A 25136-nucleotide genomic window follows, 5' to 3' on the forward strand; every position below is an offset into this window, starting at 1 on the left:
TTATGAATAATCAAATACGGAGGCTGGGAAGATAGTGCTTGAATTTCTGATATTCTTCTCATAGATGTGATAGCCACCAAAAAGATAGTTTTCCAATATAGAAACTTAATATCACAAGTGGCTGCAGGTTCAAAAGGTGGATGAATAATCAGACTTAGTACCAAATTAAGGTCCCAAGGGGGAGAAGGATCCTTATGGGAAGGCCTTAACAACAGGGTTCCTTTTAAGAAAGCTTTGCAAAATTTGTGGGAAATGATAGATAAGTTATCTATCCCAATGTGAAAATGTGAGATGGCTGCTAATTGCATCTTAATGGTACAAGCAGTTGCTCCATTATTGAAAAGGTGGGCTAAAAATTCTAGAATAGAGTGAATAGGGGCCGTGAAAGGATCCACATTCTGTTGTTGAGCCCAAATTACAAACCTCTTCCATTTACTCCTATAGAGTTTTTGAGTGGATGACTTATGAGAGGACATCAGAATATGATAGACCAGCAAGGAGAGCACAGCTTATCTGTCAATCAATGGAATTGGAGGAACCAAGCCATCAGCTTGAGGTAGTAAAGGTAGGGATGAAGCATTCCTGTCAGATGTGACAGAAGGTCCAGAAAGGGTTCCAGTATCCAGGGTTCCTTCTGTAGATAAGGCCAGAGGAAAAGAAACCAGATTTGTCAAGGCCAATACAGGGCAATGAAGATTACTGTTCTCTTCAACCTGTTGGCTTTCTGAAGGAATTTGGAAATTAGGGGAATGGGGAGAAAAGCATACACTAGACCAGGAGGCCAATCATGTATTAGAGCATCCCTCGAGGACTCTCCCAGTGGGGGGATTAGGGTGAAGTAGCTGCTGCATTTGTTGTTTAGGGGAGAAGCAAAGAGATCACAGCAAGGCTGGCTCAAAGTGCAGAAAATGTTCTCTGTTACCTGCTGGTTGAGGGAGCACTCGTGAGGCATGAGAACAGCTCTGCTCAACTTGTCCACTATGACGCTGGACTTTCCTGGAATGTGGATTGCTATAAAAAAGAGGTTGGATAAGACTGCCCATTGCCACACTCTGAGTGCTTCTCAACACAGAGGGTATGATCTGGTTCTGCCTTGATTGTTTATGTACCAGACCTCTGAGATCTTGTCTGATTGAATCGCTACCATTCCCAGAGGAAGAGCAGTCTGAAATGCCTGCAACACTAAAAGCACTGCCCTCATCTCCAGGATGTTTATGTGGAGTTTGGAATCATCTGTGAACCAGGTTCCTTGGACCATCTTCCCCAAATAATGACCCCCCCACCCTATCTGGGGAGCATCTGTGGTCACCGTAGCCTGTGGTTAAGGGGGGATAAAGGGTCGACCTTGTGCCAACTGTTCTGACTGAATCCACCATGAAGGATTCCATTTGCATGTGTCTGTTAAAAGAGTTTGGTGAGGCATCAGTTGGTGTATAATTACCATTGGGCAGCTAGAAGCCATTGCAGTATCTGCATGTGAAATCTGGCTAACAGAGCTAATACTATCTCCATGGCCATCGATCCTAAAGCCTATAGAACATGGCAAGTGGCTATCTTCCTGTTTCAGATTAATCTGTATGTTGGATGTCTGATCATTAACATTCTGGAGGAAGGAGGTTTTGCAATCATTTAAGTGGTGTCCAGTAGTGCTCCCATGAATTCTATTGTTTGAGAATGTTCCAGATGTGTTTTGGTAATTTATGGTTATGCCTAGTTCGGTACAGATATGAAGAACAGAGACTCACTTGTGTGGACAAGTAGATGCCAGGTTGGGGCAGATATGAGCCAGTCATCTAAATAAAGAAACACTCAGAATCCTGGTCATCTCAGGTGAGACACAACCACTGCCATGCATTTGGTGAACACTCTGATGTTGGTAGTGAGATCAAAGGGCAGTGCTCTGAACTGGTAATGACTGGCTCCCTGCCAGAAGCTTATATATCCTCTGGAGTGTCTGTCCATTTTTATATGGTAGTACACATTCTGAAGATCTATAGAGTACATCCAATCATCTTGTTCCAGGAAAAGAAGTATGGACTGCACTATGACCATTCAAAACTTGCAACGTCGAACTGACTTGTTCTATCTGCTGAGATCCAGGATTGGTCTCCAGTCTCCTGTTTTCTTTGGAACCAAAAAGAACCTTGAGTATGTTCTGAATCCTCTCTGATGTCGGAGACCTCTTGGATGACTCTTTTTTTCCAGCAGTTTATGAATTTGAATGGCTGCCTGATACCTTTGACTGGATGGAACATCTGGGATTTTCTTTTTGGGAGAGGGCTGTTGTGAAAAGGGAATTTGGTCACCCCTGGATATTATCCTCTGCACCCACATATCGGAAGTTATCTTTTGTCAGGCTCTCCAGTGCAGGGATAGTCAACCCCAGATAGCCTCCTGATAGCCTCCAAAGGTAAACAATCAGGCCTCCTTTCAGGAAAGCTGAAACGGTTTCCTGAAGAAAGTCTCCCAGTACCCTTGGTTCTGTGGACCTCCTCTGCCACGAGGGCGGTGTTTTCCATTAATGTTCCCTCCTCTGCGTCTGGGGAAAACTCTCCACGTGTCTTGGTGGACCCCTGAGACTTCTTGAACCACATTTTTCTGCTGCCTCTCTCACCTTTAGGATAAGGTCTCTGGGAAGCCAAAAATATATGCCCATGGCAGAAAGAGTCTTACCTTCCTTATTACACCTGGATGCCGTACCTTTGAATCTGGGACCAAAAAGTGAAGTGTCGTCAAACTGTGTATTGACAAACAAAGACTTAAAAGGCTCTGAAAAATCACATAGGTGCATCGAGACGTGCCACTTCATAAAGATGCCAGAACCGACTGCTCTACTCGTTCCTTCGGCTGCATGTGCGATGAGCCTCATGGAAGAGCTAGCCACAGAATGTAGGGTGGCAAACTTGGAAGGTACCTTCTCTCTCTTGCTCCCTCAGCTACTGCTCCTTCAAGGGTATCTGACAGCTCCTTGATCAGATCCATTTGCAACCTAGTGAAATGAGAAAGATAATTCAACGATCACAAAGCAAAGGTTGCTGAAGAAAACACTCACTTCCCACATCTATCCATCATCCTAGAATCATTATTAGGAGGATGGATAGTTGAACTCTCCTCAGAAAGTTCCTTCTTGGTCGCTGCCACCATGAACATGGCATCTACTGCAACCCCTTTTGGCCAGAAGGCCTTGTCAGATGGGGTGGTGATTATTTTATTCCATATCTGAGGAATAGGTTTGATGGAATTCGGGGTCTTACACATGCCCATTGAGAGATTAAACCTATGAGCTCACTAGTGGGTGGAGTCACCCAGGAGGTAGATGGGTGGGCACCACAGGCCACCAGGTACACTGACTCCTCAGGTGAAGGCTCACTGGACTGCCAGCCACTTCTCTGTTTCAGGATCTCCAGAATTTCTCCTAGGGAAACATCCTCAGGAGGTGACCATGGGGATCCTTCTCCCTCATCGAGGTCAGTGTCTTCCATGGCCAACTCCTCTGTGGAGTCCAAATGCTTCCTCTTGCAAAATTGTTTCTAGGGACCTCCTCCTCAGTGGGGTAGTCTGGAGAGGTATCGGAAGAGGTAGGGGTACCTGGATGTATATCCTGGCACCCGAGGTCCCGCTGTCCCTGTGGAACATCCTATCCTAGTCAGAAGAAGAATGCAAGGTACCTTGATGGGCTTGAGGATCCAAGGTGGTAGGTGACCTTCTACATACAGTGGCAGCTATAGCCCTCTCCAGAACATCAAAGGCTGACCGCTCCTGTATGGAAGAGTACTCTAACTCCAACAAGCTGCACTTTAAGGATGGGGTCCCCTCCACTCCAGAAGACAGCTTGCCAGGGGTAGAAGCTGTAGCTGAGTTCACCTGTACCAAAGCCCCAAGGTGCATCTACTGCATCGAAGACCTGGGAGTCAAGTGTACTTGAGGTTCATGAGGTTCACTGTGGCTCCGAGAACTCTCTGACTCTAAAAAAAGCCAAAGAGCTCCATGCAAAGGTCTGATCTGAGGAAGAGAACATCTTCAGATCAGAGCTGATAGGCTCCGGGCATATCAGATCTGATGGCTCCAAAACTTGCCCGTAAGTCATAGGAGGAGGAAGAGGGGGAGTAGATGGTTTGGACAGAACTGGCACTGCAAGGGTTGAGGCCGAGCAAGACTTACTGTTGCCCCGCTCACACAAAATCTTCTGCACCATCTGTTCCACATCTTCTTCAGTAAGGCTCCTAGTTGAATGGGAAGAGGATGCTGATTAGGATCTTGGTCTAGATAAGAAGGGAGATGGCACCCTCAATGGAACCAGATCAAATTTCAGGGAGTATTGAGTCCTTGGAAGTTTCAATATTGTCTTGAAAGGACTGGTCATCGGATCTGTCATCAATAGATCTGATCTATCCTTACTGCATAGAATCAGAGCCGAAGAAGCCAGATCCAACCCAGGAGTGTTCAGTGCTGAAGGCTCCGACCAAGTTAACAGACTCTCCAGACTTGGGAAATTTTGACGTTTTAGCTTTTGGCTCTGAATGATCCACCATAGCTGAGGAAGGCCTCTTCTTTCCTTTGTCACTACACTTTAAGGAAAGTGAAGAATCAAGGCTTGAATGAGGCAATTTAGTTTTGGTGGAAGATCCAGATTTTGCCCGACTGCCAGAAATAGCCTCCTCAAAAGCAGATGGCAGCATACCACTCAAAATGAGCTTATTTTTTCTGTCAACCAAAGCTCGGTGGTTGAAAGAATGGCAGATCGCACAATCTTCTTGTAAATGAAGGGGCCCAATACAATAAACAAACAGGGAGTGGGAGTCACTAAAAGGAAACCTATGACCGCACACTGTGCATTTTTTTGAATCCTGCAGATTTATCTTGCTTCTCCTCCATGATGTAAAAAATATGGACCGAGAAACACTCACACTGACACATGCACACTTACGATCAAAAACAGAGAAAAAAAGGAAAGTTTTTATATATGTATCTATATATACACATATGTGTGTGTGTGTGTGTGTGTGTGTGTGTGTGTGTGTGTGTGTGTGTGTGTGTGTGTGTATGTGTGAAAATATAGATGGGAAAGGGAGAACTACTAATGATGGTAGTTAAAGAAATACCTTAAAGGTAAAAGGGAAAGGAGTAACCTATAAAGAAGTGGTTACAAGCGGGAAAGTGAAAGAGAGAGAGAGAGACAGAGGGAAAACTAAAGTAACCTAATAAATGGTTACTGTTAATGAAGGTTTTTTTAGAACAAGGGGGAAGAGAGAAAAAGGCTAAATATACTAACAAGATATAGAAATGAGAATAAAGAAGAAAATATTATAACAATATGACCTGATAACCCAAGAGCTAGCTAATCGGACCACGTCTTCCGGAAGTGGCAAACGAGATCTGAGGTAACAGGGAGAGATGCATTGTGGGTAAGGGGAGGTATCCAAGAGCTTTTTGGTTGCCATGAGCTTAGTAAAGGCTGGGTCAGATCCGATGGATCGAATCTGGACCCATATGTGAGGATGAGATGAAAAATTGACAATATCAGATCAAATGTTTAACAAGTGTAAGTCACTGTGCAGAAAGAAATACTCTGGGGCTGATGAAGGAAGTGAAGCACTGACAGCTGTAAAAAGAAATGAATGAGGCTCCCAGCATCACTTGCTATATGCAAGTGCCTCACTCATCAACCCAGTTTCCCTGAAATACTGGCAAGAAACTAGCACAGACATGGATATCAAAACAGCTAATGAAAATTCTTGTCGGTAGAAAAGAGAACATAAAGCCTGCAGACCAACATGTTATCATTTACTGTTACAGTGAAACTTCCTGAAGAAGATACTTAGCTGTTCATAAGAGAATATGACCAAAGCTGAAGCAAAGATGTAGCAACTATAGCACAAACCACTATACAGTATTTTTTCCTTAGCACAACCGAGGGGCCAAGAGTACTCAGAGCAGTGAGAATAACTGAGGAGAGCGGGAACAACAATGCCGGATACACAGGGAGCTTTGCATCACCTACATCAGAACCCTGAAAGGCATAAGACATCTATTGGTTACTTGCAGGGAAACTGGACAATAAATCTTTCCAAAAATAGGCTATAGAAAGTGGGCAAACCCAAATGCTATGACTTACCACTATAGTGATCCTCCTCAAAAAAAAGATTATGATTATATTTTATTTACTGTGTTGCCATACCTTTTTCCTGTTTTTCTGATACTGAACATTATTTAAAAAAATTCACTGTAATGTATGCTAGACATACTGAAATTTAATGTTATTTTGGGTACTTAAGTATTATCGCAACCACAGTCTAAACGGCTCGCTATGCAGTTCGGCATGGTACAGACAGGCAAACGTTATTGCAACCACATTCCCAGCTGAGTGACTGTTGCTATCTTTTCTGGCAGGCCTTCAAGCTTTCGTTTCATCTGGGTAACAAAATCCAACTTTTTTAGGATGTACTCTTTACAAAAGTAATTACATTAGGAGGTATAACGAAAGATGACGGAAGTAATCAGTTGATTGTTTCTTCTTCTGTGCTGTAAATGTTACTGTGATGGCTGTCAAAAAATATTGAAAACAGTGTTTTCTCTTGCAGCTTGAATGTAACCGAGCAGAATACTTTTTGTATGAAGCTGCAAAGGAAAACAAATGTTTTAAATGTATTTTCACAGCAATCGTGGTAACACTTCCATGACAGAAGAAGCCATCAACCGTTTTCCAAGCCCTGAGTGCATGCCAGGTTTCTTACTGCGGGCATCAGGTTAATAACCTCAGCAGCCTTGCCGCTGCATTGTTACGAGTGGATGGATAGCATAGAAACTGAAATGGTACCAAATATTTCAGCGTTAAGCACTATAGAAAATCCAAGAAAAGTAATTGAAAATCGGCACACTACAGTAATGAGGCATAAGGACGTGTTTTCAACCAGGAAGGCCAAAATGCTCAGTGTGTATGCTACTGTCAAGCATCCAGGGACCTGTACGACCTGAGAAGGATGAGACCAAAACGCTCTCAGCCTTATATGTTTAAATGTGGTACTTCCACTACTTTCTGCAAACCATACAGCCTGCTCACTCCGTAATACTGTAGCACTTTTAGTTTCTGTCATGCTGTTTGCCTATCTGTACCATGCCGAACTGCATAGTGAGTCATTTAGACTGTGGTTGCGATAATACGTAAGTACCTTATTTTGCAATAAATCCTTTCTTATTACTCAGTTTATATTGTAATGAATCCTGGTGTTCAGTTTTTCATACACAGTAACTTTTTATTTATTTTGTTTTTTACTAGCTTTGACATTCATTACTCATGTCATCTCATTTTCATATAACAATTTTTTATTATTTTAAATTCATATTCTGGTAATTTGACAGAGAGAGTTAAGATTCTGAGCTGCTGATGACATTCAGCTTGGAGTCATAGATTTAGTGCCTCCCCTCTTCATTAATTTGTTTAACCTGGCCAGTAATTTATGTCACCCCCCAACTGTTACCTATAAGATTTTAATGGATTTACAAAGTAATGTTTATAGTTATCTGTAAGACTGGCTCATTTTGTCCTAATTTGTTTATCATAATAAAATGAGCACAGAAGTTTGATTTGCACAAAGTATTCATAGTAATCAGTTTTATCTGTGTATAATACTTGTATGTTCATTTTCACTTAAATGATGTGGTAAAAAATGTAAAATTAGGTAAAAGCTCATATTGATTTCACAACGTTGAAACTCACAGTTTTTTACTGTGATATAAACTATTGTCAGTAAAATATAAAATGTTCATATAGGGTTTTATATAAAAAATATATATATATATATATATATATATATATATATATATATATATATATATATTTGTTTTGTTGTTGTTGCTTGTTTTACTATTTCCAGTCCACCAGGAAAACCTGTAGAGATACAAATGCATACATTTCTCACTTTTATATTCATTTTCACCTAAACTCATTATTTCCCTTTTCATACTAAGATTTTTCTGTTCTGCAGCTCCTTATGATAATATACTTCAAATATGAAGCACAACTACTACTTGATTAATGCATTAATTATAATCAATTGTTATTGCCAGTCAATGAATATAATGACCCCTTCAGCACATATCTGTCCAGACACATGCAAGACCTGGAATTTCTACAGAGATATCTTACTAAAAGGATACAAGACCTAAACAGCATGTCATACATGGACTAACTCAAATCCTTGTCACTGTATTTGGTATCCTCCGACCCAGTACTGATGGATTTACTGCACATCGGCAAGTCAAATGTCATCAATGATCTAATCGACATCTGCAACAACAGCAATAGAACCGTCTCAAGGGAAAGATTTATCTCAAAGAGGATATTGCTGCTCTGGAACAGACTCCCTTTCCATGTAAAACAAAGCTCATTCTTGTCCATATTCAAAGCCAAATTGGATTTATGGATGGAAAACAGAAAATTTACACCAGGACTGCCCACTGTTCTGTAAAACAGATCCTAAATGCTTTACCCATGCATGGATTCACTTGAATTATTTATGGTATGATCCCAGTTATTCTCACTAGGAGTAATATAGAATTATTGACCATGGGATGGGTAAGGCTAATATAACACAAAATGGGATAGGTTAATTAAAGCACCAATAGGGAAACTGGCTAGGCTTAAAATGGCTTGCAAAAGCAGATAGCCTACTACTTACCTATAAACCTGTGAACAAACAGAATGGTACCAATGATTTATGTTGAACTAAAATATGTACCCAAACTATGCTCATGTTATTGCAAGTGACATCAACCTTTGTATCCAAATTATGGGTCAGATCTGACCTCTGAGTTCATCTCAACATTAAATAATTCAGGGGACAGATCATGAACCCTAAATGTGACTAATGGTGCCCTAGAAGAATGTTCACACACCTGATACTCATTCCTGCACATTCTGTGACTAAATGCATGCATTCTTAAAATTTCTCAGGTCTGCCTATTCTTGCCTCACCTAAACAATCTACATAAGACTGAAATATATGTACTCACTTAAAACAACTCATTAGGTATTAATGAAACTTTTGCTATTGGAAAGAGACAGAAAGTGTTTTGGTTTTGCAGAATGCTAGCTTAGATCTATATAACTTTTAGAAAATTATATTGCAGAGCTTGAAAAAACAGAATATTTTCTTAATGCTGATAAATGGTGTACTGTGAAAAAAATAGTTTCTTAATATGCACTGGGAAACCAAATACTTTCCTGTAGTGAAAACTGTAGATTTTAGACGTGCAATGGAGTTTGGATTAGTCAGTAAAGTTTTTACACTGCTTTCTACAAAGAAGTAACAGTCATAAGCAAGCATTTTGCCAACATGAATTACTCTGCTTGTTCTAAGATAGAAGAATAAAGTTCAAGACAGAATATGTAATATCATACCTGTTTTCTTCTTAATCAGGGTTTTATGGTAAATATGAAAAATTGGTATCTTAGAATCTTACACTTATCTATATGAACAAGCAACTATAACTATCACTTTATTAGAACATAAACATGCCACAAGTACATTTCTTCTTTGAACTGTAAAGTTTCAAAGTTTATGAAACTGTACTCAATATGGGACAACTATTCACATCTATGTGTGCATTCTCTAGTTTACAAATGTATGCCTCAGACAAGAGGAGACTATGCTGTGCATAGGGCTCAAGGTACCTGGCAAGTAGTCAAATCTGGTCATCAAGCCTTCATATTTAAATGTAAAACCAAATATACATTTTATACATTCCAACGATAAAAATATCAATGTCAGAACAAAATAGTTTTTTTATATATATATTTTAGCTACCTAAAGAAGGTTTATAATATAGTTTTCACATTCATTTCAATAATGTGCAAGAGAGCAAATATAAAAAATACCTTTCCCATTAATCCAAAGATATCTTTAGAATCTTGTATTCCTTCGTCCAAGTATCTTATGGATTTCTTCATAACAGGTTCTTTCTCAGATGACAGATCTAGCCATCCCTTCAGGATCAGGCCCTAAAGAAGGAATTGTTTAGACAGTCAAACAATTGTAAGTTTCTCATAAAAGCAATAAAGGTAGATGTTATATATCAGGGTATAGGACAGTCACCATTTGTGTTGTAGTACTAATAAAGAATTCATCTCTCCTGGCCCTTAGCTAGCCAGACCATCCATTCTGGAAAGCATTCAAAAGCAGAAGAAAAAGCAAACAGAATTTCAGCATGTAAAACAATGGTCTGTTTAACAGATGGGGTTGCTGATTCCAAAGAGTGAGTACTAATGCGAAATAAAGAAAAGGCAAAATCTAGTCATAAATATTCATATGGAATGGATACTTTGGATGCTTGATTGAATCCAAAGCCACATTTCATACCTGCAACCAAAGGTTGAAGGAATGTGGGTTTCTCTACAGAAGCACAGACTGAAAAGCACCAAAGCTCAATAATATAGTTTTTTTATGTGGTGTATCATGCAAAGAATTATTTTATTTTATTTATTTTATTTATCATTAGTTGACCAGGTATGGTAACTGGAATTTGCTTTTTTGCTATGTTGTCCAAAATATCAGTCCCAGAGCCATCTAATTGGCTTTAGATTATAATAAATTATAATCTTTGAGCAGTTCTAGGTGCAATGTTTCAAGCCACAATTGCATTTTTGATTATGTTGAAAATATAAATATATATCCAGCGTGAAAAGCAATATTATAAATATGAAAAAAATGCTCTTTCAATAAAAGGGGCATACCTTATATTTGCAAGCTGCCAAGCTCTTTTGAATGGGAAGGGCAAGATGAAATGAAGGCATATACAACTCTTTGAAAGATGTACTACATTTATTTATTTATTTATGTTTGCCTCTGTTGACTGAAAAAGTCCAGCTGGGCAGAGCTCATTTTCCATGGAGGCATGGAGATAAAAGCTCCTGGAGATACATTTAAAATACTCTTAACAGAACATATTATAGGTTCATAGGTTGATACTAGGCTATATGCCCTAGGGCATTTATAAGCCTAGCCAGAGTGTGTTTGGCTTTCGCCACCCTTTTAGATTAGTTGACTGTGCCACTATATAGTAGGTCACAGAAGATAGCCCTTTTAAGGTTAGTTTACTGTGCCTCTGTCTAGCAGGGACACAGAAGAGATCCCAGGGGTAAACTTACGATCTCCCATCCACTCGTCAAGATTTCTCTTGAAGAGGGTTAGTGAGGGGCTCTGCCTAACATGGATTGGGATTTTGTTCCAGAATGAGGGGAGCCTCTGGGATATGAATCTGTCCCCCCAGCATGTCCTATTTATTTCTGTGCTGAGGTTTAAGTCCCTGGAGCGTGCAGCTCTAAGGGATTTAGATTTCCTAAGGTGGAGCATGTCCATTAATTCTGGGTTGGACATGGCTTTATACATCAGGCACAGAACGCCTCCGAGTAGGCGGTAAGCAACTGAGTAGAGCTGGAGTTTCTTTAGCCTAACTGCATAGGGCATGTGTTTGAGTCCCATGATCCTCTTGGTGAGGTACTTTTGGGGTCTTTCCAGTTGCTGCAGGTGTCAGGTAAGGTACATCCCAAACGGGGCATTGTATTCAATTATGGGCCTGATGATTGATGAATAGAGGGGCACAATGGCCTCTCTTGATCGAGATGTGAACCCTTTCGTGATAAGGTGGGCTATACAGAAGGTCTTTCTAACCACTTTGGCAACATGATTGTCAAAGGAGAGATTACTATCTACCTGGGTCCCCAAATCCCTAATTACTTCTTCCGTACTTAATGGATTTCCACCTATGTGGTAATTTGTGGGCACTTTGTTTTTCCCAAAGGGGATGACTATGCACTTTTTGGCATTTAACTTTAGGCCATGACTCTGGCACCAGTTATCCGTCTCTGTGAGACCCTTTTGGAGGATGCTTGTGTCAGTCAGAGAGTCGATTATGGCACCCAGTTTGCAGTCATCTGCGAACTTGGTCAGCCATAGTCCTCCCCGTGTTAGCCTGTACCTCAGAGAAATATATACAGAACAAGAGAGGTCCCAGGACTGAGCCTTGTGGCATGCCACTTGTAACTGGTTTAGAGTCTGACATGGCACCTGCAATTCTGACCATGTGGGTTCTATCCCTGAGCCAGTTTGCAACCCATCTTGTGACATAGGGGTTGATATTTAAGCTGGTCAGCTTATTTATGATGCCCAAGTGGGGTATTGTGTCGAAGACTTTTGCAAGGTCCAGGTAGGCTGTGTGGACTACCTTCCCTTCATCTATGGCCTTGGTGACTGTTTCAAAGAAGTCGACCAGGTTCAAGAGGCAAGATCTGCCCTTAACAAAGCCGAATTGGGTAGGATCCAGTGTCTGGAGGTTCCCAATGTCTTTGTTTATGAGTTCCATGATGATACGCTCCATAGCTTTGCAGACCAGACTAGTCAGGCTTATATGGCGATAGTTTCCGGGGTCCGTTGTGGCACCACCTTTGTGGAGCGGGACCACTGTTGCTGTATGCCATTCTTTGGGTACATATCCTGTAGTAAGGCTGAGATTGAACAGTGACTTTATGTGAGGGTTCGGTTCTTCTTGGAGCTCGTGTAAGACTCAGCCTGGGACACTGTCTGATCCCATTGATGCTGTGTTTTTTGCTTTGGAGAGGGCAGCTCTCACCCTGTGCATCTGTGATGTCAGGGAGGCTACACTCTGTCAGGATAGACATTTGCTCTTTTGGGGGTGAAGGGGGGAGAAGTTTGCACTGAACCTGTCTGCCAGGATGCTAGCAATGTCTGTGGGTTCAGTGTATTTTTTGTCATTTTGCACTAACTCAGAGCATATCTGGGAGTTGCCACCCAGGTTCCTGACATAACTAAAGAAGGCCTTGTGATTATCTTTAGCATCCTGTGCAATTTTTCTTTCGAAGCTGGCCTTAGATGATTTTATGAGGGATCACAGTTTCTTGCTAGTGCTGATCAGAGATGCCTTCCCTTTTTGGGATTTTGCTCTATCATGTAGTAGCTTCCTCCTTCTGTTGTATAGCTTATTTATGTCCGGGGTCCACCAGACAGGTCTACTGCCTTTGGAGGAGACAGTATTGGTTTTATTTGGGATAGCACAATCCATGCATTCCTGTAGCTGTCCATAGAATGCATTTGTAAAGGATTCTGCAGTTTGGGCCGTATTTTCCACTGGCCCGGGGGCTTTGAAGGATTCCACCTCAGTTTTGAGAAGTGTGAAGTTTGCTTTTGAGAAGTTCTTCACCGTGGTTTCCTTGGCTGGGCGTGGGGATGGGATATGGATGTCCAGTGAGATTAATTTATGGTCAGATCTTACCAATGAGGGGTATACCTCTGGTATGGAACACACAATCCCCATGTTGGTGATGATCAGGTCCAATATGTTTTCCCCTCTTGTGGGAGTGGTGACCAGTTGTTCCATAGCATTTGAGTTTATAAATTCTAGGAACCGTTGGGCGAGGGTGTTGGGGCTTGAGTAGTTCTCCCAGTCTATGTTTGGGTAGTTGAAGTCACCCAATATAATGGTGTTTGGAGAGACCTTTATATTCTCCAGTGTTCTCAGGAAAGCTGAGTGGGGTTCCTGAGTTTGGGAGGGTGATCTGTAGCAGGCTACAAACTGAAAAGCAGCTTTGCCCACTGTTAGTTGCACATGGATGGTCCTCGATGCTTCGTGCAGTGCCACTAACCTGGAGGTGTGGGTATCTTTGATGAATATGGATACTCCCCCTCCTTTTGTGATTCGGTCCAAGTTTTGGGGCCGAAAAGCATGGTATGAGGGGTGCTCTCGGGAACCTTGAACCAGGTTTCTGTTACTGCACAGATATCGATATTCTCCATATTGAGGAGAGCCTCGAGTGCATGCATCTTGAGGTTTAGACTTCTGGCATTGAGTAGCATTACCCTTAGTTTCTTTTTCCTTGTGTTGTCTATAGAGGTGGGTTTGTCTTTTGAGCCTTGCCTAAAAAAGGCACTATGGGGGTGGCAAGAGCCTTAGCCAGTATTCGAAAGCCCAGGGGTGACAGGTGCAAGCCGTCCCTAGCGAAGCAATGTGGCTTGTCGAGCATGTCATCCCAGGCTGACAGACACTGGATCCCCTTTGAATGACACCAATACTTTAGCCAATTGTTAAAATTGATAATTTTGACTTTATACTGTGGCATCATTCTTGGTGAGGGTAAGATGCTACTCAAGGTCAGGGTCATACCGGCCTTATTTACAAAAGGTACATTGTATAGATAGTACTTAAGACATCCACATACAAACAGTTATTCTGTAGTGACACTATACAAAGACAAAAATGAAAGTCACGTACTTACCATAATGCTGTATCCTTTGCATCCCAGTCTGTATAATATGACTACTAGGGACTGGGGTCACTTGTCAGATCTGATCTGGCCATTTGCCAGTGTTCTCAGCCTTGATCTCCTGAACTTAGCTTTCTGAAAATACTCTGCTGCCCTCTTAGCCCCAGATTGTGTTTGCCCGGTACCATATCACTAGATCCTGGAAGGAAAACCATCTAAATAGAATTATAGAAATAGGAAATAACTAGATAGGGAAGGAATGGGGGAATGTCATATTGGACAGACAAGGATGAAGAGGATCCAGTGTTACAGTAAGTACACAACTTTTGTATCCCTTTTCATCTATCTACCCAGTCTGTCTTTTGGGACATAATCCCAAGCCAACTTCTTTCTTGAATGGCATCATGACAGGATACCTTTCAGGACAGAAGCCCCAAATGAAGCTCTGAATCTGGAAATCGCACCTAATTTGACAAAGGTATGTAAGGTAGACCATGTAGCTGTACCTCATATTTTCTCTGCTGTAGAATTTCTTAAAAAGGTAGCTGAGGTAGCCACTGATTTGGTGGAATGAGTTTTTGGTTTGGATGGGAGACACTCTTTCTTACTTGTGTAGATGAAGTTTATACAATCTGACAACCACTTAGACAGGGTTTGTTTAAAAACCTTTTTTCCAAACTTATTTGGAGCAAAAAGAATGAATGACTGTGAATTATTTCTGAGGGACTTGGTTTTATGTAAAAAAGGAAAGCAGGACAGTTTGACTCCAGATGATTTGACCTCAATGCAATTGTATACACTTTTACATTTAAATTTACATTTATTGTCTATGGAAATACTTAGTGGACAGCTTGACCTTGAACTATTTGACCCCAATTATATAAAAAAAAGAAGTTTTAAAGTTTTATAAAAGTCTTTTATTGCTTAATATTTCAATCATGATTTTTCTCACAAGAATTTAATTATTTAACTTTTTTTATAAGTAAATGTTTACTTCCGCGGTGGTGCAGCAGTAGTGTTGTTGCCTCACAGGAAGAGGTTCTCCCATTCGATTCTCGGCTTGGGTTGGGAGTGCCTTCTGTGTGGATCTGCATGTCTTCCCCATGGTCGAGTGGGCGTTCGAAAGACATGCGTTGAATGGGCATGCCTTCGTTGAAGGTTGGGTGTTGGACTGGCAACTCGGCGCCATAAAAACCAACAGCCAATCATTAGCGGACCAGAGTTCCACTCTGGCGACCCCTAATCGGGAAAAGCCGAAACACAAACAACAACTTAAGTAAATGTTTATTTAACATTTTATTTAATTTGTAAATATAACTAATTTAATTAATAAGTTTTTTAACCTGTTTACTTTAAAATCAATCAGTAATAAAAGTCCAGGATCACCCGTAGAGACAATAATTCAAGTAGTTCCAATAATGAGCGTATAAAACCAGTCTTTATCAGCAGCTTCTTTTACAAAGTAAAAAAAAAAAAAAAAAACAGGAAGCGCTTTCTTGACCACATTCCAGGCTTTATCAAGTCAAAGTGAATGCAAATAGGGAAGAAACCTTTTAAATAGGTTTTACTAATTGATCACATGCTCGTTTGACTATTAGTAAATGAATTGCTAACACCTAATAAAGGTAAAAAGCTTTTGCTTGTGTCCATTGTATGTATTGAAAATTCTGCAACTCTAAACATAATATAATCACCAAAATTATATAGCACAAACAGTTAGTGTGTGCACACCACAAACTGTCCCATATTTAAAATATTTGTCATAAACATTCCATCGACACAGCAAACTGCTGATGCGGATGCAGACTGTGCCAGAGTACCGTTGGAAGTTACTAACGGGAACCATGTAGCCCAGGAAGGCGGAAGGACTATCAGTAACCGACAATTCCCTGCTGCTCGTCTAAAGAACGAGGGACAAAATAAAAGATTTTGATTTCCCATTGGGGGCTTAATCTCTTTAACTTCAACAAAGGTACTGTTAATCACTTTGGTTCTGTGTCTATTGAAACAGACTGTGATGCATTCAAAAGCAAACTTTATGCTTTGAAAAGCAACCAATGTGAGATAGATTATTTAACAGAATGTGTGAGGGTCAAGCGTATTCCAAAGGGGCTACGTTTTTTAAAATTTCCGAATTTTGTAAAACAGGGTACTGTGCAGTATAAGCAATTATGTGATATTTTTGACCGAGCAGGACTAGAAGTTATGAAAGTCATGATTGAGGAATACGAAATGAAGGCAAGGGCATTTACTGAGGAATTGAATAGTCTGCACCACACAGTTATTTCAGATACTGACTTTGGCATGGTCAAACGACACAAGGTCTTTGATGAAAGTGAAAAGAATCAGTTTTTTTGCTCTAAAATTATTACTAGAAGAAAACTTGAAAGGGACATGCACGATGTATAAGGAGGAGTAGCATACCCCCCTGTCACAACAAACCAACAAATAATGCTAGATACAACAGCACAGTTGACAATGGAGCAGATGAAGTTTTCAGCCTGTAACTAACAAAAGCCCCCCAGAGGGAGGAACGCTGGCTGAGAAAGATAGAAGAGAATGGAACCAGGATTTTCACACATCCCCCCCGGGAACCGGGGTGGGGTACAAACCACAGAGTTAGGCCGAGGTGGAACAACAAATAATAGACAAGTTTCCTGATATACCTACATTATGCACCTTTAATCCTCCCATGGCACAACCGTTGAAACTTGAGGCACAACAATCTAACATAACTACGCAGGAATTTGAATACATTTCTATGTTATCTAAGGAACATGTCAGGGTAATGAAGCCAGATAAGGGTGGTGGAGTCGTACTGATGTACCACATACATAATATGCTACATGATGATAACATTGTTTGTTTGACATCCAATGAAAATGAGTAACATTGCCCCTAGCTAAGATAAAATACACACTTTATGACCATCTTTTACAAGGGGGGAAGGCCATTAACGAGAAATTCTATAATCAATTTAGTAAACCCACCATTTTTTATTTATTTTTTTTGGAACAAACAAACTCATCCTCTTCTTTTCATCACCAATTGTGTAATTGTTTGGGTGGCGGGTAACGAACCCATAACCCAAAATATATTGACTTCATTACCACACAACACACCACACCTTGACTCATGTCATTAAGGAAGGATTCCTGGGAGTTTTTTACTTTCAAAAAAAAAAATGTCACACTTCTTCACTAATGATAACCGTGACATTCAGGGATTTATTCCCCAGCATTCCACACACCAGGTGTTAGTGGTTCACCGATTTTTTTCTTAACATGAAACCAGGCTAAGCAGGTAATTTTATTAATTTAACAACTGAAATGTTAAACATCGCCCTGGATAACAGCTATGTGTTTTTAACGTTGAACTGTTCAAGCAATAAGGGTTGCCATGCGCTTTTAGCTGTGTGTATGCAAAAAAAAGTACACATACAGGTGCAAGCTTACATTTTTTTCTAGTCAGTAGGCACAACACATTTACCTTACTTTATCTATCTAGATGACATTTTGTATTATTGGGGGATGGCACCAGAGAACAAGTTGTTTTTTTTTTGAATACAATTTTCACAACCACATTTTTAACGCTTACACATGAAAATGTTGCAATTTCAGGGATTCCCAAAACCCTCTTTCTCGAACTGCATTTTAACAGTCAGGCACCCATTCCATCAAAGAAAGAAAGGAATATTAAAGGATTCATTAGAGCTTCCATTATGTGTAGTAGGCTGTCTGATTTCATTGATGAAACAAACAATTATTTACACTTTCTCAGAGAATTCAAAAGAAATAGAAAATACTATTTCTAAGTTTTGGTTTGTTTTAGAAACCAATGAAGAGTTCAAGCATTTAATCCCCAAAAAAACAGCTTTTGTCAGAAAAAGAGGACGCAACCTAAAAGAGATTTTTGAGAAAAGAAACAACATAGTCCATATGACAACACAACAAAAGAATGGCACTTTTAAATGTGGTGCTTGTAAACAGTGCCCTTTTATGATTAACAACAATCACATATATTTAAGCCACATAAAACCAATTTGAAACCCCATGGTCATTTTACTTGCAACACAAAGGTGTGGTCTACATGGGTTACTGTCTCACCTGTATGGCGTTCTATATAGGAAAAAGAGAGCTTAGAAAGAGAATATCTGAACACACTTATGATATAGGCAAAATGAAGGAAAGTAATGCATTTTAGCACTCCCTTACATGCCCTAATTTCAAGCTTGCTTTCCACCTTGGAATTTAGGTATAGGCCCAGTTCTCAAGCTTAGAAGAGCTAGATTGTAGTTACACAAAACTCCCCCTTATAGTCAGAAATTTTATACTCAGGTTTTAGTTTCATTTTTATATTCATTTTCATTGTTGTTGTTCTCTATTTTACTTATGGAACATTCCTCAATCAAATGATTTTAAAGTTCTTTTAAAACATTTTTTTAAATTGTCTTTTGACAAATATTTTAAATATGGGACAGTTTGTGGTGTGCACATAGCAACTGTTGCTCGCATAATTTTGGTGATTATATTATGTTTAGAGTTGCAGAATTTTCAATACATACAATGGACACAAGCAAAAGCTTTTTACCTTTATTAGGTGTTAGCAATTCATTTACTAATAGTCAAACGAGCATGTGATCAATTAGTAAAACCTATTTAAAAGGTTTCTTCCCTATTTGCATTCACTTTGACTTGATAAAGCCTGGAATGGTCCATAAAAGCGCTTGTCCTGATTTTGTTTTTACCTTGCTGCTTTGAGAATAAAGACTGGTTTGAATTATTGTCTCTGCGGGTGATCCTGGACTTTTATTACTGGTTGCTCTCCTGTTTTACGTGGTTTACTTTAAAATCAATATTATTTAACATTGTAAACATTAATATTAATTTAAATGAACATTAATAATATTATTATTATTAAATGCATTTCAAATGCAAATGTTTTAAATGGTTTTATTATATATATATATATATATATATATATATATATATATATATATATATATATATATACACACACACACACACATGTATATATCCTTATGACTTCTTTTTTCTCATTTTTTTTTTTGAGGTAATCTTTGACATTTTCTCAGTAACTGTGTGGATGCACAAGCTGTATGTAACATGTTTTTTCTTTATGTCAAATTGTACGTGGTTTATTTTGTTCTTGCCTTGCCATTTCAATTGGGACCAGTGGGTGGCAGTAGTCTCATATTTTAGTCTGCCGTGAGGCATCTCTAGAAGTAATGACTTGTCCTTTGAATTCTGTATTTGTAGTACATTTGCATTCTGTATTTGTAGTACAAGCTGACTCCAGTAATTATGTCTTTATTTTTTGTAATATGGGACATGTTCATTCCATTCCATTGTTTATTTTTCCATTTATGCGTTACATTTCTACATTTAACTTGTATTTCAATTTGTAGTGTTCGTTCCGGTATTGAAAGCAGCTTTTTTTTTTGTTTGAGTTACATACCATTTTTTTTATTTTTTGAAGGTTTCTTTATTTCTACATGTTGTTCCACTTTTTTTACTTAGGTAACATTTGATACTTTATACTATTTTAGATCTGTATTTTGAATGTTTTAATGTTTTCAGTACGTAAGAGCCACATCGAGTTACCGTACAGTATGAATGGCGGTGAATGGGACTAATAGCTGCTGTAAATAATGTGACGAATTTTCGTCATGCTAGACAATCGGATAACACTTCTAGCAATACTGTGGATAATTTGGTTGATGTTAATGTTGAGGGAGATGTCTCTACCAATTATAATATTGTTACTATTGAAAATACCACTTCACCTGTAGTAAATGACGTATTAACCACCTCTCCTAGAACTGAGAATACAACTAACAAGATTTTCTCAGTGAACACTATTCCAACTGGCTCTAGTGACCAGGTAGTTAGAAGAAAGGCTCCATCTAGGGTAGATACGCCTTTAGCCTCCTCAGGACCAAGTAATAATACTTCTGTCCCTTACCCTATAGAACAACCACGTATGAACAGGAGACAGAGGTCCTTCAGTCGAGGGAGGCAGAAATGCAAGGGTTCGGGGGGAGAACACTCAGGTCCCACTCTGAAAAAAATGTGGGAGCGGGTAGAGAATCGTTGATAGTTAATCTATCAAGTAGAGTGTTGAGTTAGACAGAGGAACAAGTCCTTAATAAGGGACTTACATTCATACCGTCTGCGGCTGGTTGTTTAACTGATTCCATCTTAGATATCAAACTATTTGCGCGTAATGTTCAATTAAAATTAGATTTTGGTAGTAATACCAACGATAGGGGGCCTCCATTATTTAAGCCACCTAGTGTTTATGTTCCTGTTTTACATCCCCTTGTGGATACATTCTCCAAGTTGGTAGAGAATGAAATACACTGTTTGTATAATGGAAATAGAACGCGTCCTAGGCATTTTAATCTTACTTTTTTACAAAAGAAGGCTTTACATAGTTTGATGAATGATGATTCTTTGGTAGTTAGACCAGCGGACAAGGGAGGGCCCATTGTTTTGATGGATAGTATCATGTATATACGCGAGATGGGAGCTATGCTGCAGGAAGAACGTTATTGACTTGGATGGAGTAACTAGGAGGGTGTTCAGTGTGTATGATATGCTTGATGATTTGGTGAAAAGCCACGATATTGATTTTGAGTTATTTCGGTTTTTGAGAGTAGTTAATCCTTTGATACCGAACATTCAAGGTCTACCCAAAGTCCATAAGTCTTTGGTGAACCCCCCCCCCCGCGTCCCATTGTCTCCGGACGTGGTTGGTTAACAGAACCTTTTTCGCTGTATTTAGAATATTATTTGAGACCAGTTGTGGACTCTAATGTCCATGTTTTAAGGGACACTAAGCAGTTCCTTTTGGACCTTTATGATTATATTAAGAATGTAGGTACTGAGGAGTCATATTTCCTTGTCACATTAGACGTGAAGAGCCTGTTTACTGTTATACCCAATGATGTAGGTGTGATGATGACCCATTCCTATTTGTCTAGACACACGGATATGGGGAACAAACAGATAGATCTTTTAGCTTTGTTTCTTGAAGTTGTTTTGAGCAACAATGTTTTCATGTTCGATGGGGACATATATTTACAGAATGATGGCGTAGCTATGGGCACTTCTTGTGCCAATAGCTACGCCAACATAGTCATGGCTAGTTGGGAGGAGGAGAAGTTATTCACTCTTGATTCATTTAAGTTATCGGTTGGTTTCTATAGACGTTTTGTAGACGACCTCTTCCTCATTTGGAGAGGTGATGAGTCTAGTTTAATGGAGTTTGTGTCATCTGTGAATACTCTGACTACTTTTTTGGAGTTTACTGTCAATTTTTCTAATAACAGCATTTCTTTTTTAGATGTACAAATTGAGAGGTTTCATAGTGGCTTACTTAATACCGCTATACATAGGAAAACGTGTTATAAGAATACCCTGCTACATCGTAAGAGTATGCATCCTCGTTTTGTTTTTAATAATGTAGTTAAGGGGCAATGTATGAGAGCTTCGAGGCTGAACCCAGATGATGAAGGTTACCGAAGGGAGATCGGCAGCCTAAGGGACATGTTTTTGCAACGCCAGTATAGTTGGAGGGAGATAGACCATGCTATTTCTCAGACAGATTTATTGAGGATGACGAGAGCTAGTCCGTATTTTTTGGATAGGCATACAAGTGTAACACTTCCACCTCCTAATGAACAGAATCAGTTTGTGAGGTTGCCTATGTTTTTCACCTATGATATGAATGAGATTAAACAAATTATAGAGAGGCATTGGAATACTTTATTATTAGATGAACGAATAGCAGGGGTAGTAGGTCCTAAACCAAATTTCTCTTTCAAAAATAAGAAGAATTTAAAACGTCTTCTGTGTCATCGTCCGCTTAATAGGACGGTTATTGGTCAGAAGGAAGGCCAGGTTAATACTACACCCTGTCGTCAGTGCAGACAATGTACTTTCATTGACACCAGTACAGAGTTTGTGCACCCTGTTACAGGGTTTATGTATACATTTTTTACCAGTACAAATTGTTTGAGTGAGAATATAGTTTATTTAGCCAGGTGTGTTGCCTGTGAGACATTTTACATTGGCAAGACCAACCGTAAATTGCGTGAGCGCATGAGAGAGCATATTTATTCAATACGTGTTGGTTCTGAATCAAATGCTCTTGCCAAGCATTGTGCTTTAAATGACCCTTTGCATTCGTTTGTCTTTTTTGTTTTGCAAAGTATTACTTCCAATCCCCGAGGAGGTGACATTGGCAACTTTACTGAGGAATGTGAAGTAGGTGGATCATTAGGCTCAGGGCGGATATCTTCCCTGGGCTTAATGATAAGGTTTCTCTTAAGCCTGTCCTCAAAGGTAGAAAGCTGCTTGTCAATAAATAAAGACTGCAATATACAAGTTGATGTTGTTTTGTATATATTTTGATTTTATGATTTTATGTTTTTATAATATATATTTTTATATATGTACATGTTCTAAGTGTAGAGTTTTTTGAACTCCAATGGTTTTAATGATTGTCATTATGATGTGTTATTACGTGGACCAATAGATTTAGATTGTTTGCTATTTAAATAGGATTGTTATAATAGTTTTGAAGTCTGATGAAGCCTGATAGGTGAAAGCGCTAACTTGCAATAAACTGTGCTATCGCTGAAATTTGGCATTTGTGGATTATTCTATGGTCATATCTGATTTGAGATTACCTGTTCCACGTTGAATTTGCTGTTATTTAGCTATTTTTTGGATTTACTGTGCTGTGGCTAACTTCTGTGGCTCTTACATACTGCTTGGGATTTATTGTTTTTTTACCACAGGAGTTTTTGCCGGTTGGTGGTGCGTCTTTGTTATTTTTACACTAGCTAGTAAGTACACTACTTGGATGCAAGCAATGAAGAAACTAAGGGAGCCTGAAAGAAAATCAATTAGAAAAGGTGAAGAGAAAACACTGACTGGGAAGAATCCTGCAGCTATTCAGCAAAAAGAAGTTCAGGCTCCAGCTTTGGTAGAAGACGTGGCTTCTTGTAATCTAAAGAAAAATAAGTCAAATGTGCTTGGAGTTGATTAAAATAAACAAAACACTGAAGGAGTATATCAACTCAAATAACAAAAGTCTGGAAAAATAGAAAACGTTTTAAAAAGATATTCAGATGAGCTGATAAAATTGCAAAAATCAGAGGTCAAAAGGAAGAAAACTCTGCCTAAGTATGAGACTACTCAAGAAGAGATGTTTCAAAAAATGGTAGAATACAGTGCACATAGGGATATCCAAGATTTTCCACCGTACCAGAGAAACCAGAAGGAACAAACTGTATTTATTTGATAAAGGCACAAATAAGCAAATGAAGTAGTATTCCACAGCAGGAACTGTTAGCTGAAAGGAGAAAGCACCCAAGACCTTTATTAGCAAAGATGCAAACCTATCACCACAAAGAAGTGATCCTGACAAAAGGGCAAAATATTAAAAGTTGGAAACAGTAGACTGCTTGTAGAAAATGATTATACATTGTAGACAAGGCAGAAGAGTAACAAATTCATTCCAGTAATCATGGAATGTCAACAGGTAGGTGTGAGATTCGAGCTGCTGTATCCAGCTGTCTTCAGAATATTTTTTTACTGGTTGATTAAAGCCATTTTTTGATGCAGAACAAGTAAAGGAGGAAATGCAAAAGTTTGTCCAACAAAAAGTGAGTCATCAAGCAGAAGGGACTCTTGGTTCTCACTCTTCTGATAATAAAGCACACTAAGAGACATTGCCAATGAAATGGTTGCCACTGTTGCAAAGGAAAATGCTTGAGAGACAGAGAAAAGTACAGGAGTTGATCAGAAGAATTGGGAGTAGCTTGGAAATGAACTGGAGTCGGGGGATGGAGGTGAACAGGAAGAAGACCAGCAACATGGAAATTATTGAATAAATGTGAGAGTACAAAGCATCAATCACATTTGTGAAATACATTTGTGTAAGAATATGGTGAAAAGAATGGACTTTTGTTGATTTTGTTAAACTTATGGAGAACTGAAAAGCATTTGCCCCACTTTATGTCATTAATGTTTGGAAGGACTCTTAGGGGAAGGGAAGAAGGAAAAAGGTAACAGTAAGTAAACACTTTCTGTTCTTAACAGTATTTCTATGAAACTTTTCACAATCTAAATTGCATATTTTATAGGAAAGTATTTTTAGTTGTTATTGTATGTGGTAAAGTTCCTAAAGTAAACAGATGTCTTTTTAGTTCTTCCTCTTCTCTTTCTTTCCATGTTTTTGATATTAAGAAATGTAGGTATTACAGTGCAAAAAAGAGAAGAAAAGCTAGACAAAGGTATTTTTGAGTTAATAGGCTATGATCTTGGGTTGTTGAGGTGGCGAATGGGGTGTAAAAGTACACAGATCATAGTACATATAGGGCTTATATGTTTTCTCTTACTTTTGTTTAGTTGAATATCTAGATTAAGAGCTTTTGCTTAATCTAATAACAAAGTTTAAGTAGATACAAGTAAATATGAGAACACTAAATATAAAAAGAAGTTATGTTCTTACTATAACGTTCCATCTGTGTTGTTGATCTTCATTCATTCATTACTGATGGGTGCCGGTTCCATCCTCACAAATGAGTCAGCCTTTATAACAAGCTCACGCCAGCCAAAAATACTCTCAAGCTAAGCTTACCCATAGTGCCCCTCTCTCTGTCACCTCAGATCGAATTTGCCTGTAAGAAAGAAAGAGGAGGCTTTTTCTGAGAAAATTCCCTAAAAATGGGATTTGGACCAAATCCGAACCTCCTGGAGTCTTATGGAGGGGGAAGGAGGGTGGGATGTAATGAATGAATGAAAATCAATAACACAGATGGAACGTT

At 39.2% G+C, this 25136-nt stretch overlaps 1 protein-coding gene across 1 annotated transcript in view; it reads right to left on the minus strand.

Annotated features, from left to right (window-relative positions):
• LOC122798197 (tetratricopeptide repeat protein 21B-like) overlaps positions 1 to 25136 on the minus strand; it is a 1733894-nt gene that overhangs the window by 1303265 nt on the left and 405493 nt on the right. Inside the window, exon 5 of the mRNA XM_044066946.1 lies at positions 9878 to 10000. Within this exon, the coding sequence (XP_043922881.1) occupies positions 9878 to 10000 (123 nt within the window). The remainder of the gene's footprint in view (positions 1 to 9877; positions 10001 to 25136) is intronic.

Source organism: Protopterus annectens, chromosome 3.part1, assembly GCF_019279795.1.
Source record: "Protopterus annectens isolate FY-2018-M chromosome 3.part1, PAN1.0, whole genome shotgun sequence".
NCBI classification, from domain to species: Eukaryota; Metazoa; Chordata; order Ceratodontiformes; family Protopteridae; genus Protopterus; species Protopterus annectens.